The sequence below is a fragment of the Cervus canadensis genome, chromosome 9 (assembly GCF_019320065.1).
Source record: "Cervus canadensis isolate Bull #8, Minnesota chromosome 9, ASM1932006v1, whole genome shotgun sequence".
In the NCBI taxonomy this organism is placed as follows: domain Eukaryota; kingdom Metazoa; phylum Chordata; class Mammalia; order Artiodactyla; family Cervidae; genus Cervus; species Cervus canadensis.
Window position 1 is genome coordinate 17,469,683 of NC_057394.1, and position 19,736 is coordinate 17,489,418.

At 42.5% G+C, this 19,736-nt stretch overlaps 2 protein-coding genes across 2 annotated transcripts in view; one reads left to right on the forward strand and one right to left on the reverse strand.

The window, feature by feature from the left end:
* Positions 1-19,736, reverse strand: part of LOC122447240 (ATP-binding cassette sub-family C member 4-like) — a 914,448-nt gene that overhangs the window by 598,744 nt on the left and 295,968 nt on the right. The window lies entirely within an intron of this gene.
* LOC122447592 (ATP-binding cassette sub-family C member 4-like) overlaps positions 1-19,736 on the forward strand; it is a 160,581-nt gene that overhangs the window by 35,993 nt on the left and 104,852 nt on the right. The window contains exons 10-13 of the mRNA XM_043478289.1: positions 6,231-6,320; positions 7,519-7,710; positions 16,474-16,568; positions 16,792-16,878. Coding sequence (XP_043334224.1) covers positions 6,231-6,320; positions 7,519-7,710; positions 16,474-16,568; positions 16,792-16,878 — 464 coding nt within the window. The remainder of the gene's footprint in view (positions 1-6,230; positions 6,321-7,518; positions 7,711-16,473; positions 16,569-16,791; positions 16,879-19,736) is intronic.

Sequence of the window (19,736 nt, forward strand, 5' to 3'; positions counted from 1 at the left end):
GCTGCAGTGTGGAATGGGTTAACTAATGAATGCACAACTATTTATTAAAGACAAGATGCTTTGGGAAATCAGTGTACATTTTTTGCCTTGATTATCATTTTATTATATACTGGGTGATCTGGATCTTTGCTGTGGGGTAGGGTGGGCGCTCCCCCATCCTGAGCTTCTGGATGGTTCTGGCTACTTGGGTGGCAGCCACAGGCAGTGGAGAGACAGCAGGTGGGCATCATGAGCACCAGTGATTCCTAGTTTAAGGGTTGCACAGTGTGGAAGCTGATAGGGATACTGGTGATTTTCCAACACTTGGTTTATTTATGACTTTCTGGCAAACAGAAAAAACAAAAAGGGTCCGCTCTCAAAATTGCACATGAATTGCTGTCCCCTTTACCCATGACTGAAACATTTCCATCACTATGGTCTCCGGTCCTCTGTGCATATCCTCCTGTATCAGTGTGGACCAGTCAGGAAAACAGAACCCTAACCACAGGAGAGGGAATTCCTACAGGGAATTAGTTACATAGATGATGAAAGCAGGGAAAAGCAAAAATGGTAAAATGGTGGTGGGTGAGACAACCCAGAAATCAGCAAAGGCATAAGTCCTCTTGGGGGAGGTCACCATTAGTGCCACTATAGAGCCGCCTTGCAGACAACCCACAAACTGGAGAACAATTATACCAAAGAAGTTCTTGCAGTGTTGCAAAAGTTCTAGGGCCCACAACCTGGCCCACAACCTTTCTAGATTTCCTAACCTGGGCATCCGGCAAAAGGACTGAAAACCCTCAAAGAAACAGACTCTTTGAGGACACAGCAAAACCTTGTGCACACCAGGACCCAGGAGAAAGGAGCAGTGACTCCACAGGATAATGAGCCAGACTTCTCTGTGAGTGTCTGGAAGTCTCCAGAGGAGACATGGGTTGACAGTAGCCTGCTGCCAGGTCAGAGGACTGACAACAACAGACCTGGGAGCCTTGACATGTTGGCATAAGTCCTTTTGAAGGAAAGCCATTACCCTTCAGGCCAAACTATGGGAACAAAGCCCCACCCATCAGTAGAAAATTGGATTAATGATTTACTGAGCTTGGCCCCACCTACTAGAGCAAGACCCAGATTCCCCCACAGCCACTCCCTCCCACCAGGAAGCTTGCACAAGCCTCTTATCCTCATCCATCAGAGGCAGACAGAATAAAAACCACATTCACAGAAAATTAACCAAACTGATCATGTGGAACACAGCCTTGTCTAACTCAATGAAACTATGAGCTGTGCCATGTAGGGCCACCCAAGATGGATGGGTCATGGTGGAGAGTTCTGACAGAAAGTGGTCCACTGGAGAAGGGAATGGCAAACCACTTCAGTAATCTTGCCTTGAGAACCCCATGAGCAGTATGAAAAGGCAAAAAAAGAAATGACACTGAAAGATGAACTTCCCAGGTTGGTGGGTGGCTAATATATTACTGGAGATCAGTGGAGAAATAACTCGAGAAGGAAAGAAGAGGCTGGGCCAAAGAGGAAACAATGCCCTGCTGTGGATGTGTCTGGTGGTGAAATTAAAGTCTGATGCTGTAAAGAACAGTATTGCTTAGGAACCTGCAATGTTAGGTCATGAACCAAGGTAAATTAGAAGTGGTCAAATAGGAGATGACAAGAGTGAACAACATTTTAGGAATCAGAGAACTAAAATGAACCGGAATGGGTGAATTTAATTCAGATGACCATTATATCTACTACTGTGGGCAAGAATCCCTTAGAAGAAATGGAGTAGCCCTCACAAAGTGAAATGAAATGAAGTCAATCAGTCATGTCTAACTCTTTGCAACCCCATGGACTGTAGCCCACCAGGTTCCTCCATCCATGGAACTTTCCAGGCAGGAGTCCTAGAGTGGGCTGCCATTTCCTTCTCCAGATGGTCTTCCTGATCTGGCTATCAGACGCAGGTCTCCTGCATTGCAGGCAGACGCTTTACCATCTGAGCCACCAGGGAAGCCCACAGCCCTCATAGTCAACAGAAAAGTCCAAAATGCAGTAATTGGGTGCAATGTCAAAAACAACAGAATGATCTCTGTTTGATTTCAAGGCAAACCATTCAATATCACAGTAATCCAAGTCTGTGCCCCAACCAATAATGCTAAAGAAGCTGAAGTTGAACAGTTCTATGATGACCTATATGACCTAGTACTAACGTAAAAAAGAAAAAAAAAAAGTTTTTTTTTTTTCACAATAGGGGACTGGAATGCAAAAGTAGGAAGTCAAAAGATACCTGGAGTAACAGGAAAGTTTGGCCTAGGAGTACAAAATGAAGCAGGGCAAAGGCTAACAGAGTTTTGACAAGAGAACTCACTGGTCATAGCAAACATCCTCTTCCAACAACACAAGAGAAGAATCTACACATGGATATCACTAGATGGTCAATACTGAAATCAATTGATTATATTCTTTGCAGTCAAAGGTGGAGAAGCTCTCTACAGTCAGCAAAAACAAGACTGGTAGCTGACTATGGCTCAGGTCATGAACTCCTTATTGCAAAATTCAGGCTTAAATTGAAGAAAGTAGGGAAAACCATTAGGCAATTCAGATATAACCTAAATCAAGTCCCTTACAGTTATACAGTGGAAGTGAGAAATATATTCAAGGGATTAGATCTGATAGAGTGCCTGAAGAACTATGGACAGTTTTGTAACATTGTACAGGAGGCAGTGATCAAAATCATCCCCAAGAAAAAGAAATGCAAAAAGGCAAAATGGTTGTCTGAGGAGGCCTTACAAATAGCTGAGAAAAGAAGACAAGCTAAAGGCAAAGGAGGAAAGGAAATATATACCCATCTGAATGCAGAGTTCCAAAGAATAGCAAGGAGAGATAAGAAAGCCTTCCTAAGTGAACAATTCAAAGAAATAGAGGAAAACAATAGAATGAGAAAGACTATAGATTTCTTCAAGAAAATTCGAGATAACAAGGGAACATTTCATGCAAAGATAGACACAAAAAAGGACAGAAATTCTATGGACCTAACAGAAGCAGAAGATATTAAGAAGAGGACTTAGAAGAACTATACACAGAAGAACTATAGAAGAACTATACCAAAAAACATCTTAATGATCCAGGTAACCACAATGGTGTGATCACTCACCAGAGCCAGACATCCTGGAATAAGAAGTTAAGTGGGATTTAGGAAGCATCACTAGGAACAAACCTAGTGAAGCTGATAAAATTCCAGCTGAGCTATTTAAAATCCTAAAAGATGATGCTGTTAAAGTGCTTTATTCAATATGCCAGCAAATATGGGAAACTCAGCCTGAGCCACAGGACTGGAAAAGGTCAGTTTTCATTCCAATCCCAAAGAAGGGTACTGCCAAAGAATGTTCAAACTACTACACAATTGCACTCATTTCACATGCAAGTGAAGTAATGTTCAAACTTCTGCAAGCTAGGCTTCAACAGTGTGTGAACGGAGAACTTACAGATGTTCCAACTGGGTTTAGAAAAGTCAGAGGAACCAGAGATTAAATTACCAATGTCCATTAGATCATAGAAAAGCAAGAGAATTCCAGAAAAACATCTGCTTCATTAACAACACTAAAGTCTTTGACTGTGTGGATCACAACAAACTGTGGGAAATTCTTAAAAAAATGGGAATGCTAGACTACCTTACTTGCCTCCTACAACATCTGTATGCAGGTGAAAAAGCAACAGTTAGAAGCAAACATGGAACAACCAACTGATTGCAGATTAGGAAAGGAGTATGTCAGGGTGTATGTTGTCACCCTGCTTATTTAACTTCTATGCAGGGTACATCATGAACAATTCTGGGCTGGATGAACCATAAGCTAGAATCAAGATTGCAGGGAGAATTATTAATAACTTCAGATATGCAGAAAACACCATCCTTATGGCAGAAAGCAGAGGAACTAAAGAGCCTCTTGATGAAAGGGAAAGAGGAGACGGAAAAAGTTGGCTGAAAACTCAACATTCAAAAAACGAAGATCTGTATTGGTCTTTATCTTTCTGGCTTACTTCACTCTGTATAATGGGCTCCAGTTTCATCCATCTCATTAGAACTGATTCAAATGTATTCTTTTTAATGGCTGAGTAATATTCCATGGTGTATATGTACCACAGATTCCTTATCCATTCATCTTCTGATGGGCATCTAGGTTGCTTCCATGTCCTGGCTATTATAAATAGTGCTGCGATGAACATTGGGGTGCATGTATCTCTTTCAGATCTGGTTTCCTCAGTGTGTATGCCCAGGAGTGGGATTGCTGGGTCATATGGCAATTCTAGTTCCAGTTTTTTAAGAAATCTCCACACTCTTCTCCATAGCGGCTGTACTAGTTTGCATTCCCACCAACAGTGTAAGAGGGTTCCCTTTTCTCCACACCCTCTCCAGCATTTATTGCTTGTAGACTTTTGGATAGCAGCCATCCTGACTGGTGTGTAATGGTACCTCATTGTGGTTTTGATTTGCATTTCTCTAATAATGAGTGATGTTGAGCATCTTTTCATGTGTTTGTTAGCCATCTGTATGTCTTCTTTGGAGAAATGTCTGTTTAGTTCTTCGGCCCATTTTTTGATTGGGTCATTTATTTTTCTGGAATTGAGCTGCAGGAGTTGCTTGTATGTTTTTCAGATTAATCCTTTGTCTGTTGCTTCGTTTGCTATTATTTTCTCCCAATCTGAGGGCTCTAACACATAGATATGGAATTTAGAAGGATGGTAACGATAACCCTATATGCAAAACAGAAAAAGAGACACAGATGTACAGAACAGAATTTTGGACTCTGTGGGAGAAGGCGAGGGTGGGATGTTTCGAGAGAACAACATCGAAACATGTGTATTATCTAGGGTGAAACAGATCACCAGCCCAGCCTGGAAGTATGAGATAGGTGCTCGGGCCTGGTGCACTGGAAAGACCTAGAGGAATCGTGTGGAGAGGGAGGTGGGAGGGGGGATCGGGATGGGGAATACATGTAAATCCATGGCTGATTCATGTCAATGTATGACAAAAACCACTACAATATTGTAAAGTAATTAGCCTCCAACTAATAAAAATAAATGGAAAAAATTAAAAAATAAATAAAATAAAATTTTTTCCAAGACAAGAGAAAAAAAAACAAAAACAAAAACTGAAGATCATGACATCTGGTCTCATTACCTCATGGCAAATAGATGGGGAAAAAATGGAAAGAGTGACAGCCTTTATCTTCTTGGGCTCCAAAATCACTGCAGATGGTGACTGCACCCACGAAATTAATAGATGCTCACTCCTTAAAAGAAAAGTTATGACCAACCTAGACAACATATTAAAAAGCAGAGACATTACTTAGCCAACAAACTTTTGTACAGTCAAAGTTATGGTTTTTCCAGTAGTCATAGATGGATGTTAGAGTTGGACCAGAAAGAAGGTTAAACACCAAAGGATTGATGCTTTTGAACTGTGGTGTTGGAGAAGACTCTTGAGAGTCCCTTGGACTGTAAGGAGATCAAACCAGTAAATCCTTAAGGAAATCAATCCTGAATATTCATTAGAAGTACTGCTGCTGAAGCGCCAATACTTTGGCCACCTGATGTGAAGAGCTGACTCATTAGAAAAGATCCTAATGCTGGGAAAGATTGAAGGCAGGAGGAGGAGGGGATGACAGAGGATGAGATGGTTGAATGGCATTACTGACTCAATGGACGTGAGTTTGAGCAAGTTCTGGGAGATAGTGAAGGACAGGGAAGCCTGGCATGCTGTAGTCCATATGGTCTCAAAGAGTCAGATAAGACAGAGCCACTGAAAAATATCAAAGGCATGCCAGGAGCTTATGCTGCCACCTTTGGAGTTTAGTGAGATAGTTAAAGCCAAGGTTTATGATGAAAACTTATAAGTGATTAACCACCACCCCCCCCCGAATGTTCTATTAAGTACATTATTTTAATTATCTCAGATGTATCATTCAGTTTGCATTTAAGGCAGATACCTTGCTGTTTCTACTACTTAAATTCTGTGGGTGTCTAGAGCTATGTCCTTATGGAAATCTGATAAAAGAATGCGCCTTGTTAAAGGCAACTAAAACCGTTCAAACTCCCAAAGAGATATGTACAATTGGATATAAAGCCCTCTAGAACATAGTATCTTAAAATAGGAAGGAGAAAAGTATGAATTACATTAGCTTATCAATTTTCTGTACTTTCTGAAGTAATGTATGTTACTTTATTGAAATGTGCACATTTTTATGAAATTTAATTTGTAGGCATCAGGAACCCCAACCCTACAAGGACTTTCCTTCACTGTCAGACCCGGTGAACTATTAGCTGTGGTTGGACCTGTGGGCTCAGGAAAGGTAAGTTGTGATGCCTTTTGTCAGCTTGATGCAATACCACAGCCCCTGTTAAATCCTCAGAGTGGAGCCCAGAGCTGAGTGTGACTCAGTTTGAATCAAGTGTGTCTAGAATAGCGTCTCTCTAAGTGTGTTTCATGGACTATTAGTTTTGTAAGAAGGTTTCATGGCAAGTAAATCTTGATAAACACACACAGAGTTTCCCTTTTTGGTGCTTCATGTTGCACAGTTGGGAACCATTGTCGGGAGTTTGGACATCTCAATAAAGGAAATTATTGATGTGATAGCTGTTCAGGATGGATGGAGACAATGGGGACTTCTTTTTGTCACAGGGGCCCCTCCAGGAAGTCTGGAAGTGGTAAAGGCTCTTCTGGGAAGCTCTGAGGATTTCCTCATGTGATTTGACTTGATCCTGTCAGTGCACGTGTAGTGAATGTGCAGCCATGTGCTGGAGCTAAAGATACAGACATGAGCAAAACCCTGACAAGTCTGCCATCCAAAGACAACCAGATTCCAGAGTAGGACAGATATGCAGGCAGATTATCTCAGTCCAGTGTGGTGAACACACTGATGGTATAAACACAGATATGTCACTTCTGTGTGTTATAAGAGATCTGAAGGACATGTGCACTTGCACTTAGCTTCCTGTGTTGTGAAACAATAAAATATAGAAACCTCAACGTGAGATGTGTACAGGAGAGGGTGATGATTTTCTCTGTGATGGACTTTTGCTCTTTAGATACGACTCACTTTAGAGTTCATTTAAGTAATAATTTTTGTATATATTCTTCACACATAGCTTTTTAAGAACAAGTGTTTGTCAAGTGAAGGATACCCAGATGCAGGAACAGCTGCATTAAACATCATGTGCGTGAAATACACACTCTGCTGGGCTGCTTTGCTAGTTAAGAATGTTAAACATTCTTAGTTTTTGCTGAATGTAGTACTTCATTTGGGGTCTCCTCTTGGGCAGAGGAGATTGTAGTATTTTATTAATATTTTTTTATTAACCATTCATTTACATTGACCAGTAGTGTTATTTTCAATTGCTTTTGTCCAGACTTCAAGGTCTGTGCTTTATCCTGTTCCAAAACAAGGATTCTATTGTTTATGAAGCACCAGGGTGGGGCCGGCTGTGCCGCGGGGTGTGTTCCATCCTGAGTGCACCCTATTCACTTGTGTGTGTTGCCCTCTGTTTCAGTCTTCACTGTTGAGCGCTGTGCTGGGGGAGCTGCCCCTGAGCCAGGGGAAGGTCAGCATGCAAGGGAGGATTGCCTATGTTTCTCAGCAGCCCTGGGTGTTTCCAGGGACTGTGAGGAGTAATATTTTATTTGGGAAGAAATATGAAAAAGAACGGTATGAAGAAGTAATAAGGGCTTGTGCTTTGGAAGAGGTGAGTAATGACTTTTGAGTAGTTCCATAATTTCAAATAATGATAAACTGGTTTAAAATAGAAGTATGGTTTGTTGAAAGTTTTTTTTTTTCCTCCAAAGTTTGAAACATCATTCAGTGTTGCTTAATATTTATGCTGGTCTCCTGGGTAATAATGCAGGCATATATGTTACTGTTCAATCCTGATGTCATAACGACACTCACAGAATGCCCTTCTTTGCGGGGCGGATTGTTTCATTTTGTGAAGTTTCATTCACTTTTAACTTCTTAGTTTACAGTTATGAAAATTTCTAAAATTAGAGAGCACAGTGTAATGAACCCCCATGTATCCATCCCCAGCTTCAGCCAGGTTCAGCTGGTGGCCAGTCTTGCTGAATCTCTACTCTTGCTCCCTGCCAGCCCCACCCCCCACCCCAGATTATTCTAGAGCAGATCCTAGACCTCAGATTAGTTGACCGGTAAAGAGTCGGACACAACTGAGTGACTGAACTGAACTAAACTGAAAGCTTCCCTGGTGGCTCAGATGGTAAAGAACCTGCTTTCAGTGCAGGAGAACTGGGTTTGATTCCTGGCTTGGGAAGATAGCCTGGAGAAAGAATGTACCCACCCCAGTATTCTTGCCTGGAGAATTCTGTGAATAGAGGAGCCTGGGGGCTATAGTCCATGGAGTTGCAGAGTCAAACATGACTGAGCAACTAATACAAAAATGTTTTACTAAGAAAAGCCTTTACAAAAACACATTATTTCACCTGAAAAATAACCCAAATTCCTCAATATTATCAACCTTTTTGTCAGTATTTACCTGTTGCTAATCACTTCACTGAGAAATCTCCTTCACTATTGGTTTGAATCAGACTCCACATGAGGTCTGCCCCATGCACTCCTCCTTGGTTCCTTTCAGTCTCTAGGTTTCTCTCTTCACTTGGTTTTGACTTATTCTTATTTAAAGGAAATAGCATGGTTTAACATTTGTTCTTAATTCTTCCTATTTTACTGGGGGAGAGATTGTTTTCAGAAATAGCATTGAATTTTACAGAAAATGGCAAGATGAAACCCTGTGTTGGAATTTAGATAAAATTGGTGAATGAATGGTGAAAACTGAACTTACCTGATAAGAGGATATACTTTGGCAAAAAGAAAGAAAAAACTAAATGCTGATAAATACTATATTACTCTCTTGAGTTATAAAAATCTGTGAATAATACAGTGTTGAAGGGCTTCCCCTCCCCAGGCCTATTCAGTACAGTCTGTTCTTTTATACTGTGAGGAAAAAGCTGGGATGGGCTTTTAAAAGTATGGTATTGAAGGCTCCAAACTCACTTGGTGAGGCATTAGTAATTTTGCTTGAACAGGGGCTTGCACATCATAGATTGTATCAGGTGAGTAGCATTTTATGATGGTATGAACAGAACATAATCACTTGTTTAATGGTCCTGCGTCTGACTCTTTGTGACCCCATGGACTATACAGTCCTTGGAATTCTCCAGGCCAAAATACTGGTGTGGGTAACAGTTCCCTTCTCCAGGGGATCTTCCCAACTAGGGATCTAAGCCAGGTAGATTCTTTACCAGCTGAGCCACCAGGGAAACCCTTCTTTCTCCTGGATTGTTGTTGATGGGAGATTGTGCTTCTGTGGAAATGAATTGTTACCGAGACCAAGCTCGATCTGCTCACTACACAGTAGGCTAGTAAATCCGAAATAAGGTGTGGAGACAGTTCAGTTCAGTTCAGTCGCTGACTCTTTGCAACCTCATGGACTGCAGCACACCAGGCCTCCCTATCCATCACCAACTCCCAGAGTCTACTCAAACTCATGTCCATCGAGTCGGTGATGCCATCCAACCATCTCATCCTCTGTCGTCCCCTTCTCCTCCCACCTTCAATCTTTCCCAGCATCAGGGTTTTTTCCAATGAGTCAGTTCTTTGCATCAGGTGGCCAAAGTATTGGAGTTCCAGCTTCAACATCAGTCCTTCCAATGAACACTCAGGACTGATCTCCTTTAGGATGGACTGGTTGGATCTCCTTGCAGTCCAAGGGATTCTCAAGAGTCTTCCCCAACACCACAGTTCAAAAGCGTCAATTCTTCAGCACTCAGCTTTCTTTATAGTCCAACTCTCACATCCATACATGACAGCTGGAAAAACCATAGCTTTGACTAGCCAGACCGTTGTCAGCAATGTCTCTGCTTTTTAATACGCTGTCTAGGTTGGTCATAACTTTCGTTCCAAGGAGTAAGCATCTTTTAATTTCATGGCTGCAGGCACCATCTACAGGGATTTTGGAATCCAAAAAAATAAAGTCTGTCACTGATTCCATTGTTTCCCTATCTACATGCCATGAAGTGATGGGACTGGATGCCATAATCTTAGTTTTTGAATGTTGAGTTTTAAGTCAACTTTTTCACTCTCCTCTTTCACTTTCATCAAGAGACTCTTTAGTTCTTCTCCGCTTTCTGCCATAAGGGTTGTTTCATCTGCATATCTGAAGTTATTGATATTTCTTCTGGCAATCTTGATTCCAGCTTGTGTTTCATCCAACCTGGCATTTCTCATGATGTACTCTGCATATAAGTTAAATAAGCAGGGTGACAATATACAGTCTTGACATACTCCTTTTCCTATTTGGAACCAGTCCATTGTTCCATGTCCAGTTCTAACTGTTGCTTCTTAACCTGCATACAGATTTCTCAAGAGGCAGGTCAGGTGGCCTGGTATTCCCATCTCTTTCAGAATTTTCCACAGTTTGTTGTGATCCACAGAGTGAAAGGCTTTGGTATAGTCAATAAAGCAGAAGTCAGTGTTTTTCTGGAGCTCTCTTGCTTTTTTGATGATGAATGTTGGCAATTTGATCTCCGGATCCTCTGCCTTTTCTAAATCCAGCTTCAACATCTGGATATTCACAGTTGATGTACTGTTGAAGCCTGGCTCGGAGAATTTTGAGCATTACTTTGCTAGTGTGTGAGATGAGTGCAATCAGAAAAGGAAGGGACTTTATTTCAGGAGTTAGCTGCCTGGGAAGATGACAGGTTAGCACCTCAAAATAACCATTTTGTTGGGGCCTGTTTCCAGGTTCTTCTTTGGATCAGAGGTAGGAGGAGGTGAGGAAACAAAATATAAGGCCATTTAATTCTTGCAAGTATCTCATAAAGCAGCAGCCTCAGGCAAGGGGATGTGTTACTTTCACTTCCTTATAACCCTTCAGAGGTGGGCAGGATTATTGTTATTACAATAGCAAAAGCAGCAAGATAAGAGTTAACATCACAGAAATAGATCCAGTATGAATTCAAAAATAACCCTTCCTGATTACGGTATCAAGGAAGCAGGAGTGAACTGGATTTATATTAAATGATGTTTGTATTGTGATGGCCCAGTGGTTAAAACTGTGCTCTCAATGCAGGGGGCATGGGTTCAATCCTTGGTCAAGAAACTAAGATCCTACATGTCACATGGCACAACCAAAAAGTAAAAAACAATAGAAAAGCAAATATTTGGACTTCGCTGGTGGCTCAGATGGTAAAGGATCTACCTGCAATGTGGAGACCCAAGTTCAATCCCTGGGTCAGGAAGATCCCTGGAGAAGGGAATGGAATCCCCTCCAGTATTCTTAACTGGAGAATCCCATGGACAAAGGAGCCTGGTGGGCTACAGTCCCTGGAATCAAAAAAGTCAGACACAACTGAGCAACTAACACTACATTACAAATACTGCATAAGAAAAGGGGGAAGCAAATGTGAAACAGTGAGAACGTCAGCTCCCATTTTTTCAGAGTGTACATGTAAATCATTTTTCTCTCTCTCATCCGTTTGTGAGAACACACATAAGAAGGTATGTAAGTTATTCTTTGTGAGTGTCCTTGATGTTAAATTCCTCATTGTTTTCTGGTAAAACTAAAACTTGGGGAATTGAAACAGCTGTCCTTAAAGTTTAGTACTCAAGTTCAGATTCGTTTCTGTACAACTCTAGACTCCATGCTTGCCCATAGTGCTGTGCTGTCTTGAAGAAGTTTAAAATAAAGAACTTTTTAAAAAGCAGATGATGCATGAAAGTGGAAAGTGCGATGTGGAGTAAACAGATCTCAGGCTTTCCTCTTTAGCTTAGTCACGTCCACCTCCTGATGCCCAGATCAGACTCCAGAGACTCAGGCCAGGGTGGGGTGTTTCTTTCACGGCCTCCCCTTTCTGGTGAAGCTCAGCCCTGTCTTTCTTCCCCACATTTGAGCATCTCTTGAGAAGAGCAGATGCTGGGACAGTGTCTGCTGTTCAGCGTTTTCCCCAGGGAACTGATGCTTTCCCGCAGCCACGTGGGGTGACAAGAACGGTAACATGGACAGTGTCCAGGGCTTCACCCACCCTCGGAGGTCTGTGCAGCAGGCTCTGGTGGGAAGGGCCCCTGCAGGACTGGCCTGCACAGTGATTCTTCTGTATGTGATGGAACATTTATAAACATGAACTGCTCTCCTGTTCTCTGTGTGGTTGGGACATAGAGTCGGGGCCCCTTGTGCGCATTCCCTCCTTGGCAGGAAGGGAGGCCCTGGGTGGAGGAGAAGCTGAGAGGGAGTCCTGGCCTCAGTTCATCACATGCTCGCTATCACTTTGGACACATCCTGTTACCGGCCTGGCCCTCTGACATTTCTGCAACAAAGTAAGGGCCATGAATCAGAGGGTTTCCAAGAGGTTTTATTGCTGCTCTGAAATGTTGTCTATGACTGTGATTAGCAACTAGCAAGGGGTCAGCAAGGTCTTTGCAACACCTGGGAACCACTTAATGAGTTATAATCCTCTGCTTATCTCCTTGTGGAATCCACGTGTCAGTGGATGGACATAAGATAGTCTCAGAATAGTAGTGTTTTAAGAGTTATTTTGGCCTGAATATACAGAGACTACATCTGCAATGGAAAAGGCTTGATCTTTGAAGAGAAACAGTCCTTGGTACTAGCTCCAGGTGTTTATCTCAGTTTCTTCATTATTAAGTGGGGGAAGGGTGGGATTACTCTAAAGGCTACAGGCCATGCCTGTGAAATGCTTTCAGTTAATGGTAGTCATTGTCACTATTATAGCCTATTTCTCTTCATTCATCCATACTTAAATACATATACATATAATAAAGATTTCTCCTTACATTTCTCCCTAATTTCTGCCTAATTTTGGAGGACAAATAGGTTTTTTAAAAAGCAACATTTTTTTTTGTATTACATATGTTAATAAGACCTAATGTATTAAACTAGATCTAATTGAAGTAAAAGGTCAGTTTTCAGTCAAATCCCAAAGAAAGGCAATGCCAAAGAATGTTTAAACTACCACACAATTGCACTCATCTCACATGCTAGTAAAGTAATGCTCAAAATTTTCCAAGCCAGGCTTCAACAGTACATGAACTGTGAACTTCCAGATATTTAAGCTGGGTTTAGAAAAGGCAGAAGAACCAGAGATAAAATTGCCAATATCCATTGGATCATAGAAAAAGCAAGAGAGTTCCAGAAAAACATCTACTTCTGCTTTGTGGACTATACCAAAGCCTTTCACTCTGTGGATCACAACAAACTGAAAAATTCTAAAAGAGATGGGAATATCAGACCACCTGACCTGCCTTTTGAGAAATCTGTATGCAGGTCAAGAAGCAACAGCTAGAACTGGACATGGAACAATGGACTGGTTCCAAATTGGGAAAGGAGTATGTCAAGGCTGTATATTGTCACCCTGCTTATTTAACTTATATGCAGAGTACATCATGAGAAATGCCAGGCTAGATGAAACACAAGCTGGAATCAAGATTGCCAGGAGAAATATAAATGACTTCAGATATGCAGATGACACCACCCTTATGGCAGAAAGTGAAGAAGAACTAATGAGCCTCTTGATGAAAGTGAAAGAGAAAAGTGAAAAAGCTGGCTTAAAACTCAACATTCAAAAACTAAGATTATGGCATCCAGTCCCATCACTTCATGGCAAATAGATGGGGAAACAATGGAAACAGTGACAGACTTTATTTTTGGAGGGTTCCAAAATCACTGTAGATGGTGCCTGCAGCCATGAAATTAAAAGATGCTTGCTCCTTGGAAGAAAAGCTATGACCAACCTAGACAGCATATTAAAAAGCAGAGACATTACTTTGCTGACAAAGGTCTGTCTAGTAAAAGCTATGGTTTTTGCAGTAGTCATGTATGGATGTGAGAGTTGGACTATAAAGAAAGCTGAGTGCCAAAGAATTGATGCTTTTGAACTGAGGTGTTGGAGAAGACTCTTGAGAGTCCCTTGGACTGCAAGGAGATCCAACCAGTCCATCCTAAAGGAAATCAGTCTTGAATATTCACTGGAAGGACTGGTGCTGAAGCTGGAACTCCAATACTTTGGCCACCTGATGCAAAGAACTGACTCTTTGGAAAAGACCCTGATGCTGGGAAAGATTAGGGCAGGAGGAGAAGGGGACAACAGAGGGTGAGATGGTTGGATGGCATCACCGACTCGATGGACATGAGTTTGAGTAAACTCCGGGAGTTAGTGATGGACATGGAAGCCTGGTGTGCTGCAGTCCATGGGGTCACAAAGAGTAGGACATGACTGAGCAACTGAAGTGAGCAACTGAGCAACTCAATAAACCTCTGAGTTCATTGAGCTGAAGACTTTGCTGTAAGAAAGTAGGAAGATATGAAGTAATCACATTTGCAACATCAATTCAGGCTGATGACATAACTCTGAAGTCCAGGAGTCAGAAGGTTCAAGGATTGAGTCTCAGTTTGTCTCTTTACTAGGAGTGTGATCAGTCACCAATAGGAAGTTATCAATTCCTGTCCTTTTTTTCATTTATGGAGAGTGTTCATACACTTCTTTATATTCTCACAGCATCCTTGAGTTTAGTCACTCTTGTTTCTGCAGCACATTCTATAGAAGAGGGAAGTGAGACCTAGGGAGATCAAAGGACTTGTTTATCATGGAGACCCAGTGTGCCACTTGCTTCCTCCCCAAATTTGCTAAAGTAGAGACAAAGAAATGAGTGCTGCTTTGTCTATGCCAGGGTTTGTCCAGTGATAATTATATAGGTAGTCTAAAATTTCTAATAACTGTGTAACTTAAACCTAATTGTTATCTTGTGATTTTGGTGATGTTCTTGTCATTTTTTTTTTTTAATTTCACCAGGTACTCTGGAGAAAATAGACTGAATTTTCTATTTATTTCTTAAGTAATAGTCAAATAAAACTCGTGATAGATTCCCTGATCCTCAAATCAAAGCTTTATATCCTTCTTAACTTTGTTTTCTGCTTCCACAGGCAAGCATCTACTTGGTTTAGCTGATCTGCTTGTTGTCCCTTGAGTACACTGTTTCCCTTTGGTTTTTCTTGCCCAGCTTGTTTTGTGTGTGTGTGTGCACTCACATTTATTATATAGCTTTTGTCTGTTGCTCTATGACTTGCCTTAAGTATCACTGTGAAAACACAGATCAGGTGTTATTACTTCTCTGAAAGTGGAAAGGGGAGACCAAGATCAGCAAAACTGGTAATTTAAGATAAAATAAATACTGTGCCTTCACCAGCCTGGGCCACCAGCTCTCACACCTGTGTCTCTAGCACCGACCTTCATACCTGCATGTACAACTGCAGCATGACATCACTGAGAGGTCATCTCAGCTTGTCCATGAGCAGAATCCCCTAAACCTGCATCCAACATCTTCCCCAACTCAGTAAATTGAGACCCTATCCTTCCCCTTCCTCATGTCCCAGACACCACCTCTTCTCTTATGACCGATGCTTATCCTCACAGCAGGTCTTACAGACTCCACCATCCAACTAGGTCTGGAATGTGACCCTGTCACTCCATTCCTGCTGCTCCCACTCTGGTTCTGACTGTGGTCATCTCTCACCTCGATTATTCCAGTAGCCTCCTCATTTGTATCCACCGTCACTCATTGCCCCTGTCTGTTTTCCATAAAGCACAGGTGTGATTCCTTAAAAACTTCAGACCAGATCCATCACCCACCTCCACCTTTTACTGGAGTGACCCCAGGCTCCTCCTGCTCTGTCTCCGCCCTCACCCCCTCATTCTTACTTTGCTCTCCTGTGTCCTTGCTTGTCCTGAACCCCTTGGGCATTCCGCCCCTGCACCCACCCCTCCCTCTGTGAGGAGCAGCCTCTCCAGGTCTGCCTGAGCACCCCCCCCATATCTGCTCACACCCCTTCTGAGCAGAGCCCTCACACCCCAGTGTGGACTCACTTCCCCCCTTCACTCTCCATCCCCCTGAGTCGGCTTCCTTCCTTCTCATCCTTAGTACTTGCACTCAGGTTAATTTTCCATATCATCATCTCCTACCACGGAAAGAAACTCTGGGACTTTGTTTCCAGTGGCTGAATTAATTGTGCCCAGAACAATGCCTGGTGTGTAGTCAATCCTCAATAAATATCTATTAAAATGGTCAAATGCATAAATGCTGTGAAAAACTACAGAATGAAAACAAATGAGAAACCCTAAGAGGCTTTTTTTTGCTGTTATTATTCAAGGTTATAGTTTAGTCGCTATGAAACATTCCCATTGCTCTTCATCAAATACTTGTATGAAGAACTGATGCTAAAGGATTAGGATGATGGGAATTCCCTGGTGGTTCAGTGGTTAGGACTTTGTGCTCTCATGACTGAGACTGTGGGTTCAGTCCCTTATCAAAGAACTAAGATCCCACAAGCTACACGGTGTGGCTAAAAAAAAAAAAAAAAAAATAGGATGCGAGGAGGAGAATACATCCTAAATCTTTTCTTTTTCCCTTTTCTATCTCCATACAGGATTTGCAGCTTCTGCAGGATGGAGATCTAACTGTGACAGGAGATGGAGGAACCCCGCTGAGTGCAGGACAGAAAGCCCGGGTCAGCCTCGCCAGGTAAATGGGGTTTCAGTTGCCGTCCTGCCCCTCCTCCTCCAGGACTCCTAGTGGACGTGAGCACACAGACCCCGCTCACCGGGTGGGCCTGTTTGAAGCAGGGTCTTGCTCCTTCCCCTGGGCTCCTGGAACAAACATGGAATTGTTGGACGCTGTCATGATTCAGGGCTGAGACCCAGGGAGTATGAAGTGTTTTCTCCTGACATCTCTCTATGTTTTCTAGAGCCATGTATCAGGATGCGGACATCTACCTCCTGGACGATCCGCTCAGCGCGGTGGACACAGTGGTCAGCAGGCACTTGTTCGAACAGTGAGTTTGCGCCAGTTTTCTATGATCTCTGCCTTCCAGGCACCTGTAGAGAGAAATCAGAGAGGACAACTCAGGAAATCCTTTGTGCTTTAGGAGTCTTAGCTCGCTCTGCCCTGGTGTTCCTCCCTCCCCTCTCTTCTCTCCACAGAAGATCCATCGTAGAGAAGTTTTGCATCATGATGAGGTCAGGACAGGAACATACAGAAGGTGCTTCCAGTGTGTGGAGGAGACTGGGGTCCGTGCTTTAGGGAGTCAGGGATAGATGGCAGATTCCCCCATGACTTGCAGTTGATGTTTCCAGACCCCAGGGATAAGAAGGATGATGTAAAATGTTTAAATCAGAGAATAGGCCCTGGGAACCTGATAACTGAATGCCAATCATTTCCCTCCATTATGTGTTGAAGACACATTAGAAGTGAAGTTTTCAGTACCAACATAGGGCTTCCATAGAAAAACTGTTGGTTTATTAATCTGTTGGTTTGGAAATACTTAATAAAGTCTAGAATTTACAAATGGTTTATTTCACATCTGAGTATGACTCAATTATTTAACACTGTTTCATGGATTCTTACTAGAATTAATACTTAGACCCTCATGTAGGGTTACCTTGAATTTGAAACTCGGTATCTTGGTTGAAGTCCTGACTCTCACTTTGTTTCTAGAATTTGTTGTCAGTGGTGCTTTCTTGGCCACAGAACTCCTGAAGAACAGCTCTGATGCCTCTCTGTCCTAACACATGCTGACCAAGGCCTCTGGTGGAGTCTATACTGGCCTCTTTCAAAGCCTCATGAATTCACTCTTTTGAAGCAGCTTCCACATCTACCCCACAGTTAGTTCTCTTGCTGTTGTTCACCTTGTTAAAGCCAATGAGCCTTCCAGCTGCACTTATTAACACCCTGCTGTGTGCATTGAGTTAGATGCCCTTACAGATGTTCCTACAGAAAACCTCTTAGTTTACAAGGAGGACAGTGAGCTAGGAGAGGGGAAGGACCACACTGGACCGAATAAGGGAGACTAGGACACCCAGCTCTCATTCCTGACTCTGAGGAACCTGTCTCTACGTGGAGCTTGTTAAGACAGATGCCTGGGAAAAGGTCAGCAGAGTCAAGCTTTAGAGAGTTTCGATACAGGGTAGGAAATACTAAGTGGAAGTGGCAGCTGGAGGCTTTCACTGAAGTTGGAAAGCTCCCTGTGCCCGGGGCTGGGTGGGCAGTGCCCTGGGGGCCTGCAGGCTGGGCAGGTGTGTGGAGGCTGAGAAGAGGACCCAGTTCTTTTGGGGAAGGAAGAGGAGAAGCTCAGGTGTGGAGGGAGGAGGAAGCAGGGCTGTGAGAAGGACAGCAGGCACGTCCTCGCCTGGAGGAGGCGGGGTACTCAGCAGAGAGAAGCTGTTTGGGAATTCTCACTGTCAGGCCCTGTGTTAGTTGCTGGGGCTGCGTATATTCAGGCTGCTCTCACAGGAGACCAGAGCCTGGATGGCTTAAAAATAATGGAAGTTTATCTCTCTCAGTTCTGGAGGCTGAGAAAGTCCAAGTCAGGGTGCTGACAGATTCAGCGTCTGGTGAGGGTCTGATTCCTGTGTCCTCACATGGTAGAAGGGTGAGGGAGCCCTGTGGTTCCTTTTATCAGGACACTAATCCCTTTCATGGAGGCTCCACCCTCATGACCTGATCACCTCCTGATGGCTCCGCCTCCTAATACCAACACACTGGGGATTAGGTTTTAATGCATGAATTTTGATGACAAAAGCATTCAGTCTATAGCAAAGTGTCACAGATGGAGGTGCTTAGAGAACAGAAATTAATTTTCTCACAGTTCTTGAGGCTGGAAGTTCAGGGTGTGGGCAGCTTTGGTTTCTGCTGAGAACACTCTCCTTGGCTACTGGTGGCGTCCACCTTGCTGTGTCCTTACATGATCTTCCCTCTGTCCTTGAGCACCCCTGTGTCTCTGTTCGTTTTTTGTGTTTTTTTTTTTTAAGTTTTTATTGAAATAAAGTTGATTTACAGTATTGTGTTAATTTCTTTGTACAGCAAAGTGACTCAGTTATACACATTTATACATTCTTTTTAATATTCTTTCATTATGGTTTATCTCAGGATATTGAATATAGTTCTCTTTACAATACCATAGGACCTTGTTGTCTGTCCATTATACACATAATAGTTTGCATCTGATAACCCCAAATTCCCAGTCCATCTCTCCCCCAAACCCCCTCCATCCATACAACCCCAAGTCTGTTCACTAGTCTGTGTGTCTGTTTCTGTTTTGTAGATAGGTTCATTTTTGCCATATTTTACATTCCACATGTAAGTGATATATGATATTTGTCTTTCTCTTTCTGGCTTACTTCACTTAGTATGATAAAGTTTAGGTCCATCCACATTTTTGCAAATGGTATTCTTTCTTTCTTTTTTTCTATGGCTAACTGGTATTGCATTGTCTGTATGTATCATATCTTCTTTATCCATTCATTTGTCTATGGACATTAGGTTATTTCCATGTTTCGGCTATTGTGAATAGTTTTGCTATGAACATAGGGATGCATGTGTCTTTTTGTTTTTTGTTTTTTTTTCTTTTTTTTTTTTTATTAGCTGGAGTCTAATTACTTCACAACATTTCAGTGGGTTTTGTCATACATTGATATGAATCAGCCATAGATTTACACGTATTCCCCATCCCGATCCCCTCCTCCCACCTCCCTCTCCACCCGATTCCTCCGGGTCTTCCCAGTGCACCAGGCCCGAGCACTTGTCTCATGCATCCCACCTGGGCTGGTGATCTGTTTCACCATAGACAATATACATGCTGTTCTTTTGAAACATCCCACCCTCACCTTCTCCCACAGAGTTCAAAAGTCTGTT